Source organism: Spea bombifrons, chromosome 4 (genome assembly GCF_027358695.1).
Source record: "Spea bombifrons isolate aSpeBom1 chromosome 4, aSpeBom1.2.pri, whole genome shotgun sequence".
Taxonomy (NCBI): domain Eukaryota; kingdom Metazoa; phylum Chordata; class Amphibia; order Anura; family Pelobatidae; genus Spea; species Spea bombifrons.
In genome coordinates, this window is record NC_071090.1 from 81737013 (window position 1) to 81752932 (window position 15920).

The window sequence follows — 15920 nt, forward strand, 5'->3', positions numbered from 1 at the left end:
GAACAATGTGCATATCTAATGAAACATGTTATAGTTCACAGCTAGAGGCAAGATACACCAGTAGAGTGTGTAGTTTAAAAGCTCCCATAGCATCATGATTCAGAATCATTACTAGAACATTCATATCCGTACAAACTTTGTTTTTATCGAACATTGCCTGTTTCACACATTCCTAGGAACCTCTGAAAACCAGTTTGACTCCAGTTTGTTTATTTGTTGGCCTGCTATAGATGAGTCATCTCTTCCTCTCACACATTTTCTGGGATGGTTGGCAGTAAATTACAAGATGTTGCTTTATCTGGGGTCATACAGGCTTAAACAAGCTATGCTTAGCATTTTTGGAAGCATTCCCATAAGTTGTGGTTAAGGTTCAAAGTAGGTACATGTGTTAAGCACTCAGCCCAATACATCTAACAGGTGCTGCTTATTAAGTATTAGCAAATACAAACTACACAGGAAACAATCAAGGACAGGGAGGAAAGGGTTACCTACAGCCATTGCAATGCCAGAGATATCTATACTGAAATCATCCTATCTCAAATGAATCTTTAAAAATCTCAACCAAAACACTAACTTATATTATAGAGGTGTAAAATAAGGAAAAGGAAAAAAGATCTCAGAGGTTCTGTGGACCTCAAGTTACTTCTACTGGGAGGCTGTTGCACATATCCACCACCCCCTTAGTAAAGTACAACCTTCTTTATATTAAGACTTTGACATGAAATACAAGTACAAATCTCCGGGGTTCTGTGGACTTCAAGCTTCTTCTGTTTGGAGGCTATTCCACACATCCACCACCCTCTCTTTAAAGTAAGGCTTCCTTACATTAAAGTAAAAATCCCAAGAGGAGCATAATTAACATACAAATGACAATTACCCTTTTCAGTGCCTGAAAGGAAAGCTGTGCATTATTTACCTCTACTAACAAGGATTATATCATCATTTAGAGCTGCTTCTTTTGTAGGCACTGTGTGTGTGGTGCACTACACGCATGTGTGGCCCCTCTCTTTTCTCCTGTTTTTTTTTTCTATGCAGCAGGACACTGTCTCACATACTGCCCCCCCTTCTCCTTGCCCCCCCAATGTAACCAAACAAAAGGATATGAAACGCAATTCGCTGTCCGAAAACGAAAAATACAGAAACAAAAGGAAAAATTTGGCGGAAATTATTTTGAACCTCGTGCACAAGTCTATAACAGGTCTCCATTTATACCAAGTTTTGCTCCCTGGTACTCTACTTGACAGAACACTGTGCATATAACAAGGTGATGCACAAGTAAACTCTGAGTGCATTTAGAAGCATGCAACATCTTCCAGCTGAACAAAAGTTTATCTTAAAATATATTTAAAATCTAAAAATCTATTTCCAAATTGATAAGCAATATAAATTTTAACTGGATAGCAGTTGTAAAAATTAACCAGAGAGGATGCATATAAAGTGTGGATCCTGACAGCATCAATGTTATGTGCATCAGGGAACAAAGTATTACCAAACTTCTTCTTTACAGCCTCCGTAAGAAGCGATTGAGATGCACAAGCAATGTTACGTAGCTTCTAACTGTACCTGTAGGAGCTTGAATTTGTGTGCTCCTGTATCTGAATGTCTGAAAGAAAAGCATCATCATCCTCATCGTCGTCACTTGGAACACTTTCATCTGAGTCATAGATAAAGCCGCTGTCAGACAGAGGAAGAAAGGGCTGAAAGAGAAAGCAACTCATCGCGTTAGAACACTGCACAGAGATTTCCACTAAAGACTATTTACCGAGGTCAATAATTAATGTGAAGGGGTCTGTAATCCGATCAAACAAAGGCATCCATTGATAATTGATAGTAAAAAAAAAATAATATATTGCAATAAGAAAAATAATTTTTTAAAAAGTTGCATCATCCTGTATTAAATGAAAACTTTTTAACTGATATAGTCTGGCTGGGCATGCAAGTGCCGGGGTAATAGCTTCCGCTGCACCACTTGACATTAAAAAAAATGAAACAGTGTATTAATAAACAAAGTTTTAATTGAACAGGCCTTACTATACCATTTTTCCCAGGACTAAAGAAAAATACACCAAATACAGATGTTAAAAAAATAATGAAATAGTATGTCACATAATTTCAGTCTTGCATCTGTTTCGGTAACCTTTAATTTGTCACCTCTAAATGTCATGGTTCAGTTTGTCTGATGCATAAAAAACGGGGCAAAGTGAAAGCTGCAACTGAATGTCCTTCAGATATTTTGTCTGTATAGATGCAGACAATGATATACTTCAGTAAGCCTCCTATTTTTTAAACTTATGATGTAATATTACTTCAATTCAAACAAAGATTGTAGGAGAAAAAAAATGCTGCTTTATAGTCCAAATAGCAGCTGCTACAAGCTCAGCTACCCACAAACTACAGTAATAAACATTATATTTGTCCTTTAACAATTATGTAATAATAATAATAATAATAATAATTTTTAGCTCGTAAAGCAAGCCCTCCTATTTCAGAACATCAAAAGCTGAGAACCATTCAAATGCTAAAAGATGTGATAAAAGTGCAAATTAAACAGACTCCAAACACATACTTCTGCCACTTGTAAAAAAAAAAAAAAAAAAAAAAATAATTCCATCACCCACAATTTATAACAAAAAAGGGTTGATAAAGTACCTTAGCAACAAAATAGTCCCACATGCTCAGCTCTGGGGGGATGAATTTCTCTTTGTAAGTCGGTCTCTCTGTGGGAACTGGAGGTGGAACAACAATATCCTTTACTGGTCTTCCAGGAACCAGCATTCTCATATTAAATCGTCGACGGTGCTTATCTATCTCCTCAGACGGTACAGGGACTGCTGCAAAAAGGTGTGCATGATCATATTACAAAGTAATATTTGATTAACTTATTATATGAGATAATCTGCATGCAGAATTACACACCAATCAAGGAACCAATTTCCTTTACAAAGTTTAACCCTGTGGGCTACGTGCAGTGCCGTGTCACTATCATATCTCATTTGGCTTGATTTTGTAACATGCGCTCAGTAGAGATGTCAGCAGTGAGGAATATAACGCATAGCAGGTTCTTTGCACTGCACACACACAACACCGGGTTCTCACCACACAACTGAGACTCATGTCCCATATCTGTGACAGGAGCACTTCCTTTTCGGCCTGGTATAACAATTTCGGGTAAAGGATGCTCCTCATTAGGCACTGACAGAGAATATTGTGTTTTGTGTTCATCAAATGCCTTTGTGCTACCTAGATGAAATACATGAATTTGCCACGAGGAACAGAATGAAACCGACATTTACAGTATCATATATCCTATATTAAATGACCAAGGATTTCTGGAATGTTGTCCGAATGGGCATTTACACATCTTACGACATGTTTGGAAAGAGAATGGTGGCGTGGAGAGCATTTCTTGTTAGACCTTGTGATCCTAGGCTTAAAATGTTTTCAGTGTTCATAACTGGTGTTTATAGATAAAGAGATCAGTCTTTACACAACATATTTAATGGAGTACTGCAGTAAATATCGTCATGACAGCTAGTAAATGGCTGAAATAAGACATCAAAATACCTGGAATAGCCTCAGGTGGTTTTCTTGGTTTCACTAGAAGTTTCACTCCTCCTCCAAAAACAGCTGCCCACATTCTGCCATTTAGTGGATGAGCCGCAAGCCGGAACAGCTCCGTGCTCGAGTCCGTAGCAAGGGCATTTATTAAAAGGCTGACGTAGACGGCAACAACTGCTTCACAGAGCAAAATGTTCAGCTTAGGCTGATCTTCATCTTGGGCTGTGGTAAGCAGGTTTATCAGAGAGCTAACTCCTGCAAAAGGGTAAAAAAAAATACATTAAAAAAAATCCAGTGACAAGAATACACAAAACACACACACTTCAAGCACCATGAAGGCTAACTAAAAGATTATAATGTTTACATAGTAGCATCATACCTGGCCACGAAGCAGGAGATGAATTTGGGGTGGCATGTTCCTCAATGCTTTCTGTCCTCAGTCGTCTCCTTTCACTAAGTAAGAGTCCCTGGTATACCATTCCTGTAAACTGATTTGCTGCAGTCTGAGAGCTACACAAAACAAATTAGAGCACCCACTCAGAAAACTAGATGCAAAGATAATATATGTTTACTAGACTTGAGCAAGAAGTGGACCAAGACAGAAGAATACAAAAGAGAAGAACAAGTGAGAGCGAAAAAAAAAAAAAAAAAAAGGACAAGAAACTGAGCTTCAGAAAAGGAAATAGGGACTTGGTAGAGAAGGTAGAGAGACATTAAAAGGTTTTTTGGGAATGCCTTCATAATATTTAGGGTTGAATACTGTCTAATACTCTGGATGACTCTTAACATTGCAGTTCTGACTTTCTCAGGGAGCGGAGTTACAATTCAGTGGCCTCAGTCCTCTCTGGGCATAAACTGCAGGATTAGTTAATTGAACATAAAATTATGATGTGCTTTTCAAGTACTGTGCATATTGCCTTCTTTGATCCTTTTTTTTTTTTTTTACTGTATATTTCATCACAAAGTTATTTTTATACGGCAAATAACTTGCAGTACTTAAGATACGCCTCAGCCTAAGAGAAATCACGAACCACTTTATTAAAATACAAGTGCAGATGTAATACGAAAGGAGAAGTATTTCAGATAGCAGATCCTTTCATGAAGGTCAAGCCTTTATGATACTCCCTTTCTTCTGAGGTCTGCACTTTGCATTTCAATTTAATGGATTAAAGGATTTCAAAACAAACTATGTTTAGGACAACTTAAAACAAAAAAAAAATCTTGATCTTCTATAGACAGCAGTTTTTTTTTGCATCTGCACCTGCAAGCTAATCAGACTGGATCAGCCAAGTAGAGAGGGATGAGTGTTCATATCTAGAATATTTACAAGACACAACAACCCCAGGTTTTCTCCTATGGTTTGTGTCCTTAGTGTTAGGCAAAACACATGATATACCATACTGTCCCAAATATAGGCAGCAGCCCTAAAGTTTGAGATTACCGCATGTGCTCGATTATAAGACGACCCCGATTATAAGACAACCCCCAAAATCTAAATATTAATTTAGGAAAAAAAGAAAAAGCCTGAATATAAAAGACTACCCTATAGGAAAAAAGTTTCACTAGTAAATATTAATGTAACCTATTTTTTCATATTTAATAAAAGCTATGATTGAGAAAAATATATTTTGTTTTTGTTTCCTTTTATTTGCCCACCTGCCCCCCCAGTGGGGCAAATACGGTAATTTAAATAAAATGTAATAATAAAAAATTACTAGAAAGGTAAAACAGTATTTTTTCCACTCACCCTCAGTCTCTTAATGTCTCCATACCCTATACGCGGTCTTCCTCTTGTCCCTGTGCGTCCAGCCTTCACTCCCAGTGCACTTCTGCAAAATGTCGGAGCTTACAGGCACACCCGTTCCTCAATTGGAGAAACAGGGAAGAGGCTGTTCCCGAAACGCTGCTCTTTTGTGGAAGAACCCCAAGAAGCCTAACATTGCATACAGCTTTGCAGAGAAAGAGAGGTGCAAAAACGCAACTCTTTCTCGCATTATTGGGGTTTCTTAGGGTACTTTTGCAAAAGAACTGAGCCACAGGGACAGCCTCTCCCCCTTTCTCCAATGGGGAAGGGGTGTGGCCACAAGCTCCACCCTTTTGCAGAAGTGCGCCAGGAGTGAAGACTGAACACACGGGGATAAGCGGACAACAGAACAAGAAGATAGACAGGGGCACGGAAGTGGTCTGTGGATGAAGTAGGGGGACATTGAAAATATCTAAATCCCGATATATGGACAAGCCCCTAATGTAAATACTTTAAACTAGGGGGGAAAGCGGGGCCTATAACCACACAATACAGTAATTACTAATCTGGAAGCTGGTATCACATCTAAGTGTTCCTTTTTGTCTCCCTGTGATCCTTTGTTTGCAGAGTATGCATAACATAGTATTTTACATCCGTAAAGGCCTCATTTTTGTACAAAGAAAAAGCAGCGCACGTGTTTATAACTCAAATCATAAAATATAATAGTGTAAATATTATATATTCTTTTTCTAGATGCCTTACTCTTTTGCATAAATAGCTATCAATAGGTCACAGTGCCATATGAAAGAGAGTCTGTAAAGACCTGCTCCCTCGTCGTGCCTCTCGATACAACCCCTAAAACAAAAACCTCTCTTGTTGGCTATTTGAAGCGTTGTGAAGCGAGTGACATGTGAACTTTTCACTCTGCAGTTACAATCCTACAAAGGTTTTCCTTGAAGCAAGGGCCTTTTATAATGAATAGTTAATAGGGGAGATATTTTTGAAATTCATCAAACCAAATTTCACAAAGCATTATATAGGATCGGTCCTTCCTATAAGTGAACTAATTCCCTAGTGATATAGTAACGGCAGTTTTAGTAAATACTCATCTACAGATTAGAAAATGAACATGCGTTACACAGATGAGAGATGTGAATTGTTACCTGTAGCTATGGCTGTCACATAATGCTTGATAAATAGAAGCAGATAGGGATGCTGCCAACAAGTGAAGAGTGTATACCTTAAGAAGAAAAAATACTGTAAAACCACCATAGGAAACGGAGTACTGTACTCCAACAGCAATATTAAATAAGACATTAATTATATATGACAGCTATACAAAACACTGTTATTTGACATACAAACATGACTTGTTATTCCTATAGTATATTGTAAACACACATGTATTCTAGAATCATGATGTTCTCTGTATTTCTTGGATATATGGTAAATATGCCTTTATATAACAAAAAGAATATCTGGATATCCATATTTTATATAATACATATTAAATAAATAATATACTAGTGATATCTTGTGGTTAAGTGTGAGGTCCATAAACAATTTACGTGCAAGAAATGCTGGTTTGCTCACAGCCTCTCATTTGGGCTCTATGTTGTCCAAAATTGGTACTCCATTTTACAAGTGAGTTTCCAGTGGGATATTGCATTTTTCTCACTTACTTTTGCATCTCTGTTACCCGGATGTGGAGGGCTTTTCATCTGTACAATGGTGTAGAGGATATCATGAATATGGTTATTTAGGTAGAGCACAGGGTTGGCTATCACAGTTTTGGTCACAGCAATGCTTGCAGATAATAAGGGTAAGGTTGTAGGCAACGGAAGAGGAGACTGAAGCTGTTTCACAGTTGTTTCCTTGATGTAAAAAAAAAATAAAAATACAATAAATATTACATATAAAAAAGAAAATAAATAAATAGAATAACTATGCTGAAAAAATAAAGAAACGGTGGCGCCGTTTCCATATTCCCCTGCGTTACTAAGACTTTAATAATAGTGATTGAAGGCCTAGACCTCTCATTTATGCAAGCGAGGTACATCACTTTCACTGCATTATCGAAAACTAGGTCAATTAAATAACTTTATGGATGTGTTATCACAAATCTGTAGTGTTCTTTTTACTTAGCTTTCAAATTTCTCAAGTGCAGATACTTCAAACAGCGGTGATATCCATAAAGACGGAACATTTCTTTTTAATGTGCACTTCTTATGTGCGTGCGAGGTCAAAACCAAAAAAAACACTAGATGGCTGTATAATGCCAATTATAAAATCTCACTATTGCTTCATACAGGAGATCCTATCACTTCTGATATGATAAACTTAAGTAGAAAAGAAGTTGAGAAAATGTAAAAAAAAAAAAAAATAAAAAAAAAACATCCAAAACATTAACACACACACCAGTAAATCAGTAACACACAAATAAAGCAGCATGACACACTAGTGAAATTACATCTTGTATCTAATCCTTTGTATAAACCTATGGCAGACTACGGCGATACAAATTACAAAAAGCATTTTAGGTCACTTTTAGTGACTCTGTCCCAGTTAAAAATTGCATCTGCTTCTTTTTGTTCTCCTTTTGTTCTAATGAACACAAGCCATCCTGACAAATTATCGAGGGGAAAAAGCACAGTTATTGATATCTCTCCAATGTAATTACTTAGCTGTTCCATATTCCTGCGACTATTAGGACTATTAATTACCAAGTGCTTGAATGCAGAGTGAAAAGCAGCATGGCAAATACGAAAAATAAAAACCTCCAAAAGACCAGGGTAAACCTGTGATAATGCAAACTAGGTCACAGGTGGATTAAGTGTTGTCCTGTATAACTACCCTACTAGATAATACAATGTTCTAGGTCAGATCTTATTTTCTAAATGGAATATCTAAAGAATTAAGATATCACAGACGGAAGCCAATGGACACATTATTTACAAAAAAATAAATAAAAAAATGGCTTGAAATGGACATAGTGCTCTGCATTTTGTGGTTTAAAATGATTGGAAAATTAAGCATGTGCATATGTAATTAATATGGCCTGAAACAATACAAAATGCTACATGTATTTAATTAAAATGTAATTTTCAATTCTGCATGTGAAAAATAACAAAAAGCACAATGTTTTAAAATTCAATGTAGTAATTAAAATGACTTAGATGATCGTTGAAATCTAAGTCACCTAATCAACAACTATTTGACCTCCAAAATAAAGTTGTTTGTATGTATTTTGAGTGACTTTCTCTGCTTAGACAACAGACCGAGTTACATTTGTATGAAAAAGCTAATGAACTCTGCTCCTCCATGGAAGAGTTTCCTAGTGGGTTAGCCATCCTATTGTTCCACAGGCAGTATGATAAGGAGTTAGGGTCTTTGTCTAGTAGATTGGGATCAGACAGTGATCATAAAATGTTTTTGGGCCTCAGTAAAACCAAGGTGTAGGCCCTATAGAGCCAACACTGCATGTTGGGGCCTACCTCTGGTATGGTGCAGCGTCTTCCCCTTCCAGAAAACACACACACTTATAACCATTCTTTTCTCATATCTAAATAATGAAAAGGGCAGTGGCAGCAGCCACGTGGGTTCCATCCGATAAGCCACCAAACAACTTACACCCAAATTTTATCTCTCTCTCTCTCTATATATATATATATCACAGTCACCATTATCGTGTATAGGACTAGTCTACATGAAAAGCTCACTGGGGTTGGGTCTTCTTAATACATTGCGAAGGGAGGAAATTGACGCATTCAGATCACTCAAAACTTAACATCACAGAATCAGGCTCATGTTTCATCCACAAATAGTTGATTCTTTTAGTGCTTAATTATCGTCTATCACGCCTATTAAAATCACTGTGCATGGAAAAATGACTTTAAATAGAAATTTATAATTTTTAATTTCTACTGGCCTAACTGATTGCACTTGCAGAACTGGCTCTAAAGTAGTTTTATTGCTCTAACGCAGCTTGAGTATGAAAACAAAAGGAGCACTGTTCATAGGTAAGCGTATGCCCTGATATTTTACAAATAACTTTACAGCAAAGTATCTTGCTCTACATATCAGAAAAAATATAAATTAAAGAATGTACTTTTTGGCAGATGTTGAGTTCCCTAATGGGATTACCTGTTGGGACTCTTGCAACAAAAATTTGAGCTCCATCCTTACGGATGCCAGACCACCTCCCTGAGCACCGTGTAAACTGCAGTAACTGAGAAACACCCTTAAAAGTGCCTGATTCTTCTGCAACCACCACTTTCGTTTTTCAGCATGTTCACGTTTAGCTTGCAATCTGCGGCGTTCAATTTGGTGACGCTCGTAGGAACCAATATCCGTCTTGTCTGTAAAAACTGGACTGTCTAAAACGTCACTTGAAGATTGTGTTTCAGATGTGTATTCTTTGCTGTCAGTCTCGTGGTTAAATATCTTGTGCATTGCAGAAATTTCCTTTTCCAACCAGTTATACAGCTGAAATCTTAGTTTTCCACCATCGACTTCGTGTCCTGTTGCTAAAGTTCTAAGCTCAGTCATGAGAATCTTTAGACAAGCTCTAAATTTTAGTTGTTCAGCAATTACGTCCACCTCACTACCTTTAGGTTTTATATTTTCGACAGGCAGAATTTCAACACTAGCTTCTTTTTGGTTCGGTCTCTTTTCCTCTGAATCAAATGATTTTAACACTAAACCGCTGTCATCTTCGTCTTCGCTTCCTTTATCCTCTCCCCAATCAAGCTGAAGTGGTTCATCCTCAATTTTAAAACTTGGTATTCCCCAGTCTAAGTTTGTTATGGAGTCTTCATAATTTGATGTTTTTGTTGATACTGGAGTCAACCAGTCTGACCCGCTTCTTTCTTCTGTATGGACCAGTTTTGATAAGGATTTCACACTGCTCCAGCCAACCGACCCCAAGCTCAGGTCCTCTTCGTTATCAGCTGCGGCTTTTGTCAGCTTTGGGATCTTCGAAAGAACCTCAAGCGCAAGGACTGGGCATCCTACTTTGAAGTGGGCATTTGCAGTAGTAAAAAACAACTTCCTTTCAATTAGATTGATTTCATCCACATAATTCCATTCAGTCTTCAGGCCTACAGTAGCTAAAGTGGCCTCCGGAGTACTGAAGTGCCTGCGGATAAGCAGGGGGTGGGTCCGAAGGTAGTTATAAAAACTAAACACTACAGGATTGCAGGACTTGATGAGCACTGTGGAGACAAATACAATTAATTAATCACAATTAAATTATTGTAAAAAGGGAGAAAACTAACTTGGTGGGTATGTACTATATGTACTGAATTAAAGATATTGACTGAAATAAAAACAGAATAATACTTATATAATAATATTAAAAAGGTATCAAAATCTTTGTACAGTATCTCACAAAAGTGTGTTCACCCCTCACATTTTTGTAAATATTTTATTATATCTTTTCATGTGACAACACTGAAGAAATGACACTCTGCTACAATGTAGAGTAGTGAGTGTACAGCCTGTATAACAGTGTACATTTGCTGTTCCCTCCAAATAACTCAACACACAGCTATTAATGTCTAAACCTTGGCAAAAAAACGGAGTACACCCCTAAGTGGAAATGTCCAAATTGGGCCTAATTAGCCATTTTCCCTCCCCAGTGTCATGTGACTCGTTAGTGTTACAAGGTCTCAGGTGTGAATGGGGAGCAGGTGTGTTAAATTTGGTGTTATCGCTCTCACTCTCATCCTGGTCTCTGGAAGTTCAACATGGCACCTCATGGCAAAGAACGCTAAGGATTTGAAAAAAATTATTGTTGCTCTACATAAAGATGGCCTAGGCTGTAAGAAGATTGCCAAGACTCTGAAACTGAGCTGCAGCACGGTGGGCAAGACCATACAGCGGTTTCACAGGACAGGTTCCACTCAGAACAGGCCTCACCATGGTCGACCAAAGAAGTTGAGTGCACATGCTGCCAGCATTGCTGCAGAGTTAAAGGGGTGGGGCCTCAGACCATACGCCGCACACTGCATCACCTTGGTCCGCATGGCTGTCGTCCCAGAAGGAAGCCTCTTCTAAAGATGATGCACGGGAAAGCCCGCAAACAGTTTGCTGAAGACAAGTAGACTAAGGGCATGGTCCGATGAGACCAAGATAAACTCATTTGGTTCAGATGGTGTCAAGCGTGTGTGGCGGAAACCAGGTGAGGAGTACAAAGACAAGTGCCTACAGTCACGCATGGTGGTGGGAGTGTCGTGGTCTGGGCCTGCATGAGTGTTGCCGGCACTGGGGAGCTGCAGTTCATTGAGGGAACCATGAATGCCAACATGTACCGTAACATACTGAAGCAGAGCATGATCCCCTCCCTTTCGTAGACTGGGTCGCAGGGCAGTATTCCAACATGATAACGACCCCAAACACACCTCCAAGACGACCACTGCCTTGCTAAAGAAGCTGAGGGTAAAGGTGATGGACTTGCCAAACATGTCTCCAGACCTAAACCCTATTGAGCATCTGTGGGACATTCTCAAACAGAAGGTGGGGAAGCGCAAGGTCTCTAACATCCACCAGTGGAAGAGGACTCCAGTGGCAACCTGTGAAGCTCTAGTGAACTCCATGCCAAAGAGGGTTAAGGCAGTGCTGTAAAATAATGGTGGCCACACAAAATATTGACACTTTGGGCCCATTTCCACTTAGGGGTGTACTCACTTTTGTTGCCAAGGTTTAGACATTGATGGCTGTGTGAGGGGTGTACTCACTTTTGTGAGATACTATAAATCTAAATCAGGGGTTGACAAAAAAAAGTTTCACTTGTGAATACTATACCAAGTATATTATAGCATTTATATTATAACACAATAAGTAACTACACTGTTTCATCAATTTGCAAAACATGTGATCATTTAACAATGCAAAAAAGTAAGCTTAAATATTTAATCATGTTGATTTGTGTCACCTGATCTTAATAATTCATTTGAACACTGGGGGATGTAAACGGTTGAAGGTAAAAAAAACGAAATAAACAAAATAATAAAAACATAAATAAATGTAAGGGGGGCAAAAAAAAAGCATATGTGCGCACCAGGGTTGTCATCATCTTCTTTTGGAGTTTGCTCCAGTAAGGTATCCAGTGCTTTCGTGTAGTCTTTCATTATCCAATAAGCAATGCTTCTCAAGAATGGATCAGGGTGCAATTTTGTACAACAAAAACCTGAGCCATCTTTATTGCAACCCAGAACTCTTTCATACAAGAGAGACTCGTATGTCGAACATGTATCAAATTCAGATTCATACAACCGAGCAATTATCATGGCCAACTGGATGTCTTCCATTTTTTCAAGGCAGACCTATAACACAGAATAAGAAATGTCTGTATTACACTCAGAAATAACTGTACAAAGGCCTGAACAGGACAGTTTTGTTTTTTGTTTCTGTACCTCAAGAGCATCTTTCAGAGATCCAGCCAACAAGAAGAAAGCAGCAGACTGTTCAAAGCGCTGCTTTCCAAGCAGCGAGAAGGCATTTTTTAGTGCTGCTTTTCGCCATCGGTCCTCCTTAAAATTATGGCTAAAGAACTGGGTCATTTTTTCATCATGCTGGGATCTGTTGGAGAATAATCTTATTTTAGAATGTAAGGTAACATAATATCTATCACAGGTATACTTATGCTACCCAAGATTTACCATACAAAACAATCAGTTATTATCTAGTCTACACATACAAGGTATAAGTACTCAACAGCCAACCAGCAGACCAATGCTTTTTAAACTATATGTATAACACATGCAGTAATCTGCTATACAAATGATACAATCTCTGATGTATTAATCTCAGAATAAATCATCTTTCCTTATTTTTTTCGTGTTTGATAAGCAAACATTACTTGCCTGTACACTAATGGAAAGACTCACAGATTTGTATTTTTGTTCCAAAAGGAAAACGCATATGCTTGAAGGCTTTACAAAATATTTGCATTCACATGGTAAAGTTTAAAAGGTTCCAGTATGAAGAAGACTCTCTACCAATCATGTGTCACTCACTTTCCCATTAATAGGACCTCTCTGTGAAGGAGTTTTTAGATTTCACACTACTGCACTGCCCACGAAAAAAAAAATCTACCACAACCATGTAGCAATATATAAAATCTGCCTTCAGCTAAGATGTGACAAATGTCTCATTATTAACTGATAGGGAATCGGCAGCGCAGGGTTTGCAACACATGTACTAGTTCCAGCTTCTGTTTTTTTTTTTTTTTTTAAATCACCATATATTAATGCATCACACTTTTTTCAACACACACTATAGCAAGTCTAGGCTAGTGCGGAGTGTCATATGTTTTTATGAACACTTTAAGTGAACATGTATCCCTAACGACCATATGCTGAGTATCAGTGGTGCTTCAAGACTAATGTTAGGATGACAGCTGCCAAGAGACAGAACTGCCAATACTTACTAAGTGAACAATGCTTGTTTTGCTGAAACCTTAAATGGGTCAGTATAACATAGCCTATTTGTTCACTGAATACGTTGATGCAACACAGGATTAGGATCGTCCATTGCTATACTATGTCTCATGTACATTTACACATTTATCACAAGATAATCTACCAATAAATGTTTAAACTATAGCGTGTATACACACGCACACATATTCATATACACACACACCAACAGTAGACATCTAGGAGCTTCCTAAAATCTGTTCATCCCAAGATGCTACATCGTGTTGTTGTCTATTTATATATATTTAAAACATTGTATTACTGGTTTTTACCTGAATAAACCCCAAAGCACAGCTTTTTTCTTCATTGCAAGGTAGAAAACGGCTGCATCTAACGGGTCATTATTCCTTTGAAAGGATGCTTTTGCAACCTGTTGGTAAAAAGGTAAAATAAAGCGAAAAACATTAGAAACTAGTAAGCTTTTTACGAATACATTTAGTAGTTAAAAGAAAATACATCAATCAACATACTGGACCTGGACTCAATAAAAGTTTGTATATAATAGTAAGAGACAGGAACACACATTGCATATTCTGCAATGGTAATTTGAAAGGGAATCTATCATGAAAAGTAGTGTAACGTCTGGTGTACCAGAGAGACTCATTTTGTCTCCACATCCTTTTAAGCAAATATCCATATTCAAGTTCTGCAAGATGGTAGAACATACATTAATTGTGTAGTGGTATAGAATTTGAATGTGTGAGCCATAGAGACATTGCAAGGATGACCCTGCCATACTATGCACAAAGCTGCTAGTTGATAGTAATAGGGTTTTTAACAGTGTTAAGATTCAAGTGCATTTGCAGGAGGAGGGACAGTAGGAACCCTTGGGCTGGCCATGGCAAAGGGAGGCTCTATTAAGAAATATATTTAAGTAGCTTATTATAGCCACAAAAGTATGCCTAAACAGAAATTTACTTAGCTACATTAAAAAAGCATCTGGATAGCATAAAGAGAAAAATTTAAGAACTCTTTCATGATATTCCTATAGCTTTTGAGGGGTTGCTTATGTTAACAGAGGTTCACAGAATCACAATTGAGAGATTTTCTTACATAGCATATGAAACATATATCAAATTGCACTATAAACTGTTTAGAGCATGTACAAGGAAGACATTAAAGTAGAATTCTTAGGAATAAAGCTAAGGGCAGGGTTTTTGTATTTTTTGTATTATTTCAAAAAATTCAAGATACCTTTTCTATGCATCTCCGGAGCGTATTAATATTCCTGACCCACCATCCTATTCCCATTGCTCTCAGCTCTGACCACTGTGGGTCACCTCTTTGGATAGCAGGAATCATATTGATTAATTCTTCCTCAGCCTCAGAGTGAAATGCCCAGGCAAAATGACAAGTAGATAGCCCTAAAATATTAACAGATTCATCTTAACATATGCATGTATTATAATAACATTCCAAATGGATTGCATTTACATGATATGCAAAATAAAAACTGTACTTGAGATCAGTGTAAAACAGTCCTATTAACAATGGATGTAGTCTGGTGCTTCTCCAGAAAATCTGTCAAGTACCAAGTAACAGGTCAATAAATAAAAGTATGTAGGGATAGCCAAGATTGATCAACCCTACCAATATTGGTCATTCCTACAATGCTGACTCTGGTAAAGCAGCTTAAACAACCCAGGATGTCATTATTGGTGAACGGAAAGTAAAACGTAAGAAAAATTTAAAAAAAAAAAGCAGTTCCCGTGCTGATTTAAATGTAAATGTATACACACCATACCATGTAAAATAAATAAATAAAAACTTTTACCTTGGTGGAGTAACTGAAGTCTATACAGGGGTGGCAGGGATGTCAAAAGACAAGTGTGCAAACGCATGGCCAGCAAATACCTCAGGCCACACTCATCCAGATTATCGCCCCCTGAAAACACAAAAATGTGTTAAACATAGGCCTAAAAAACATTGTACGGAACACTACAAAGACCACTTGTAACAGGACATTTTTAATATTTCAAAAGCGGTACAATCATGTGAGCGGTAATGATGATGGGTTTTCTAATTTTTCAGACCCATTGCACTCAATTGGTTACACAAGCAAAATGATTACAATTAATCAGATCTTTAATATTGTGTCCATTTTGGGAGAAATGTTCTCCTACAAAATGTGTCTATAC

The 15920-nt window shown here is 37.7% G+C and overlaps 1 protein-coding gene and 1 long non-coding RNA gene across 2 annotated transcripts in view; both read right to left on the reverse strand.

The window, feature by feature from the left end:
* Nucleotides 1–15920, reverse strand: part of DMXL2 (Dmx like 2) — a 53713-nt gene that overhangs the window by 10557 nt on the left and 27236 nt on the right. Inside the window, exons 19-31 of the mRNA XM_053462221.1 lie at nucleotides 15557–15667; nucleotides 14977–15146; nucleotides 14055–14152; nucleotides 12718–12883; nucleotides 12363–12627; nucleotides 9446–10515; nucleotides 6985–7176; nucleotides 6466–6542; nucleotides 3938–4068; nucleotides 3565–3813; nucleotides 3097–3240; nucleotides 2650–2831; nucleotides 1564–1697 (exon numbers count right to left, since the gene is read on the reverse strand). Coding sequence (XP_053318196.1) covers nucleotides 1564–1697; nucleotides 2650–2831; nucleotides 3097–3240; nucleotides 3565–3813; nucleotides 3938–4068; nucleotides 6466–6542; nucleotides 6985–7176; nucleotides 9446–10515; nucleotides 12363–12627; nucleotides 12718–12883; nucleotides 14055–14152; nucleotides 14977–15146; nucleotides 15557–15667 — 2989 coding nt within the window. The remainder of the gene's footprint in view (nucleotides 1–1563; nucleotides 1698–2649; nucleotides 2832–3096; nucleotides 3241–3564; nucleotides 3814–3937; nucleotides 4069–6465; nucleotides 6543–6984; nucleotides 7177–9445; nucleotides 10516–12362; nucleotides 12628–12717; nucleotides 12884–14054; nucleotides 14153–14976; nucleotides 15147–15556; nucleotides 15668–15920) is intronic.
* On the reverse strand, nucleotides 4511–5460 carry LOC128490367 (uncharacterized). Its single transcript, XR_008353941.1, has 2 exons — nucleotides 5417–5460; nucleotides 4511–4911 (listed from the first exon to the last, which is right to left on the reverse strand). It is a non-coding gene; the product is annotated as an uncharacterized LOC128490367 (long non-coding RNA).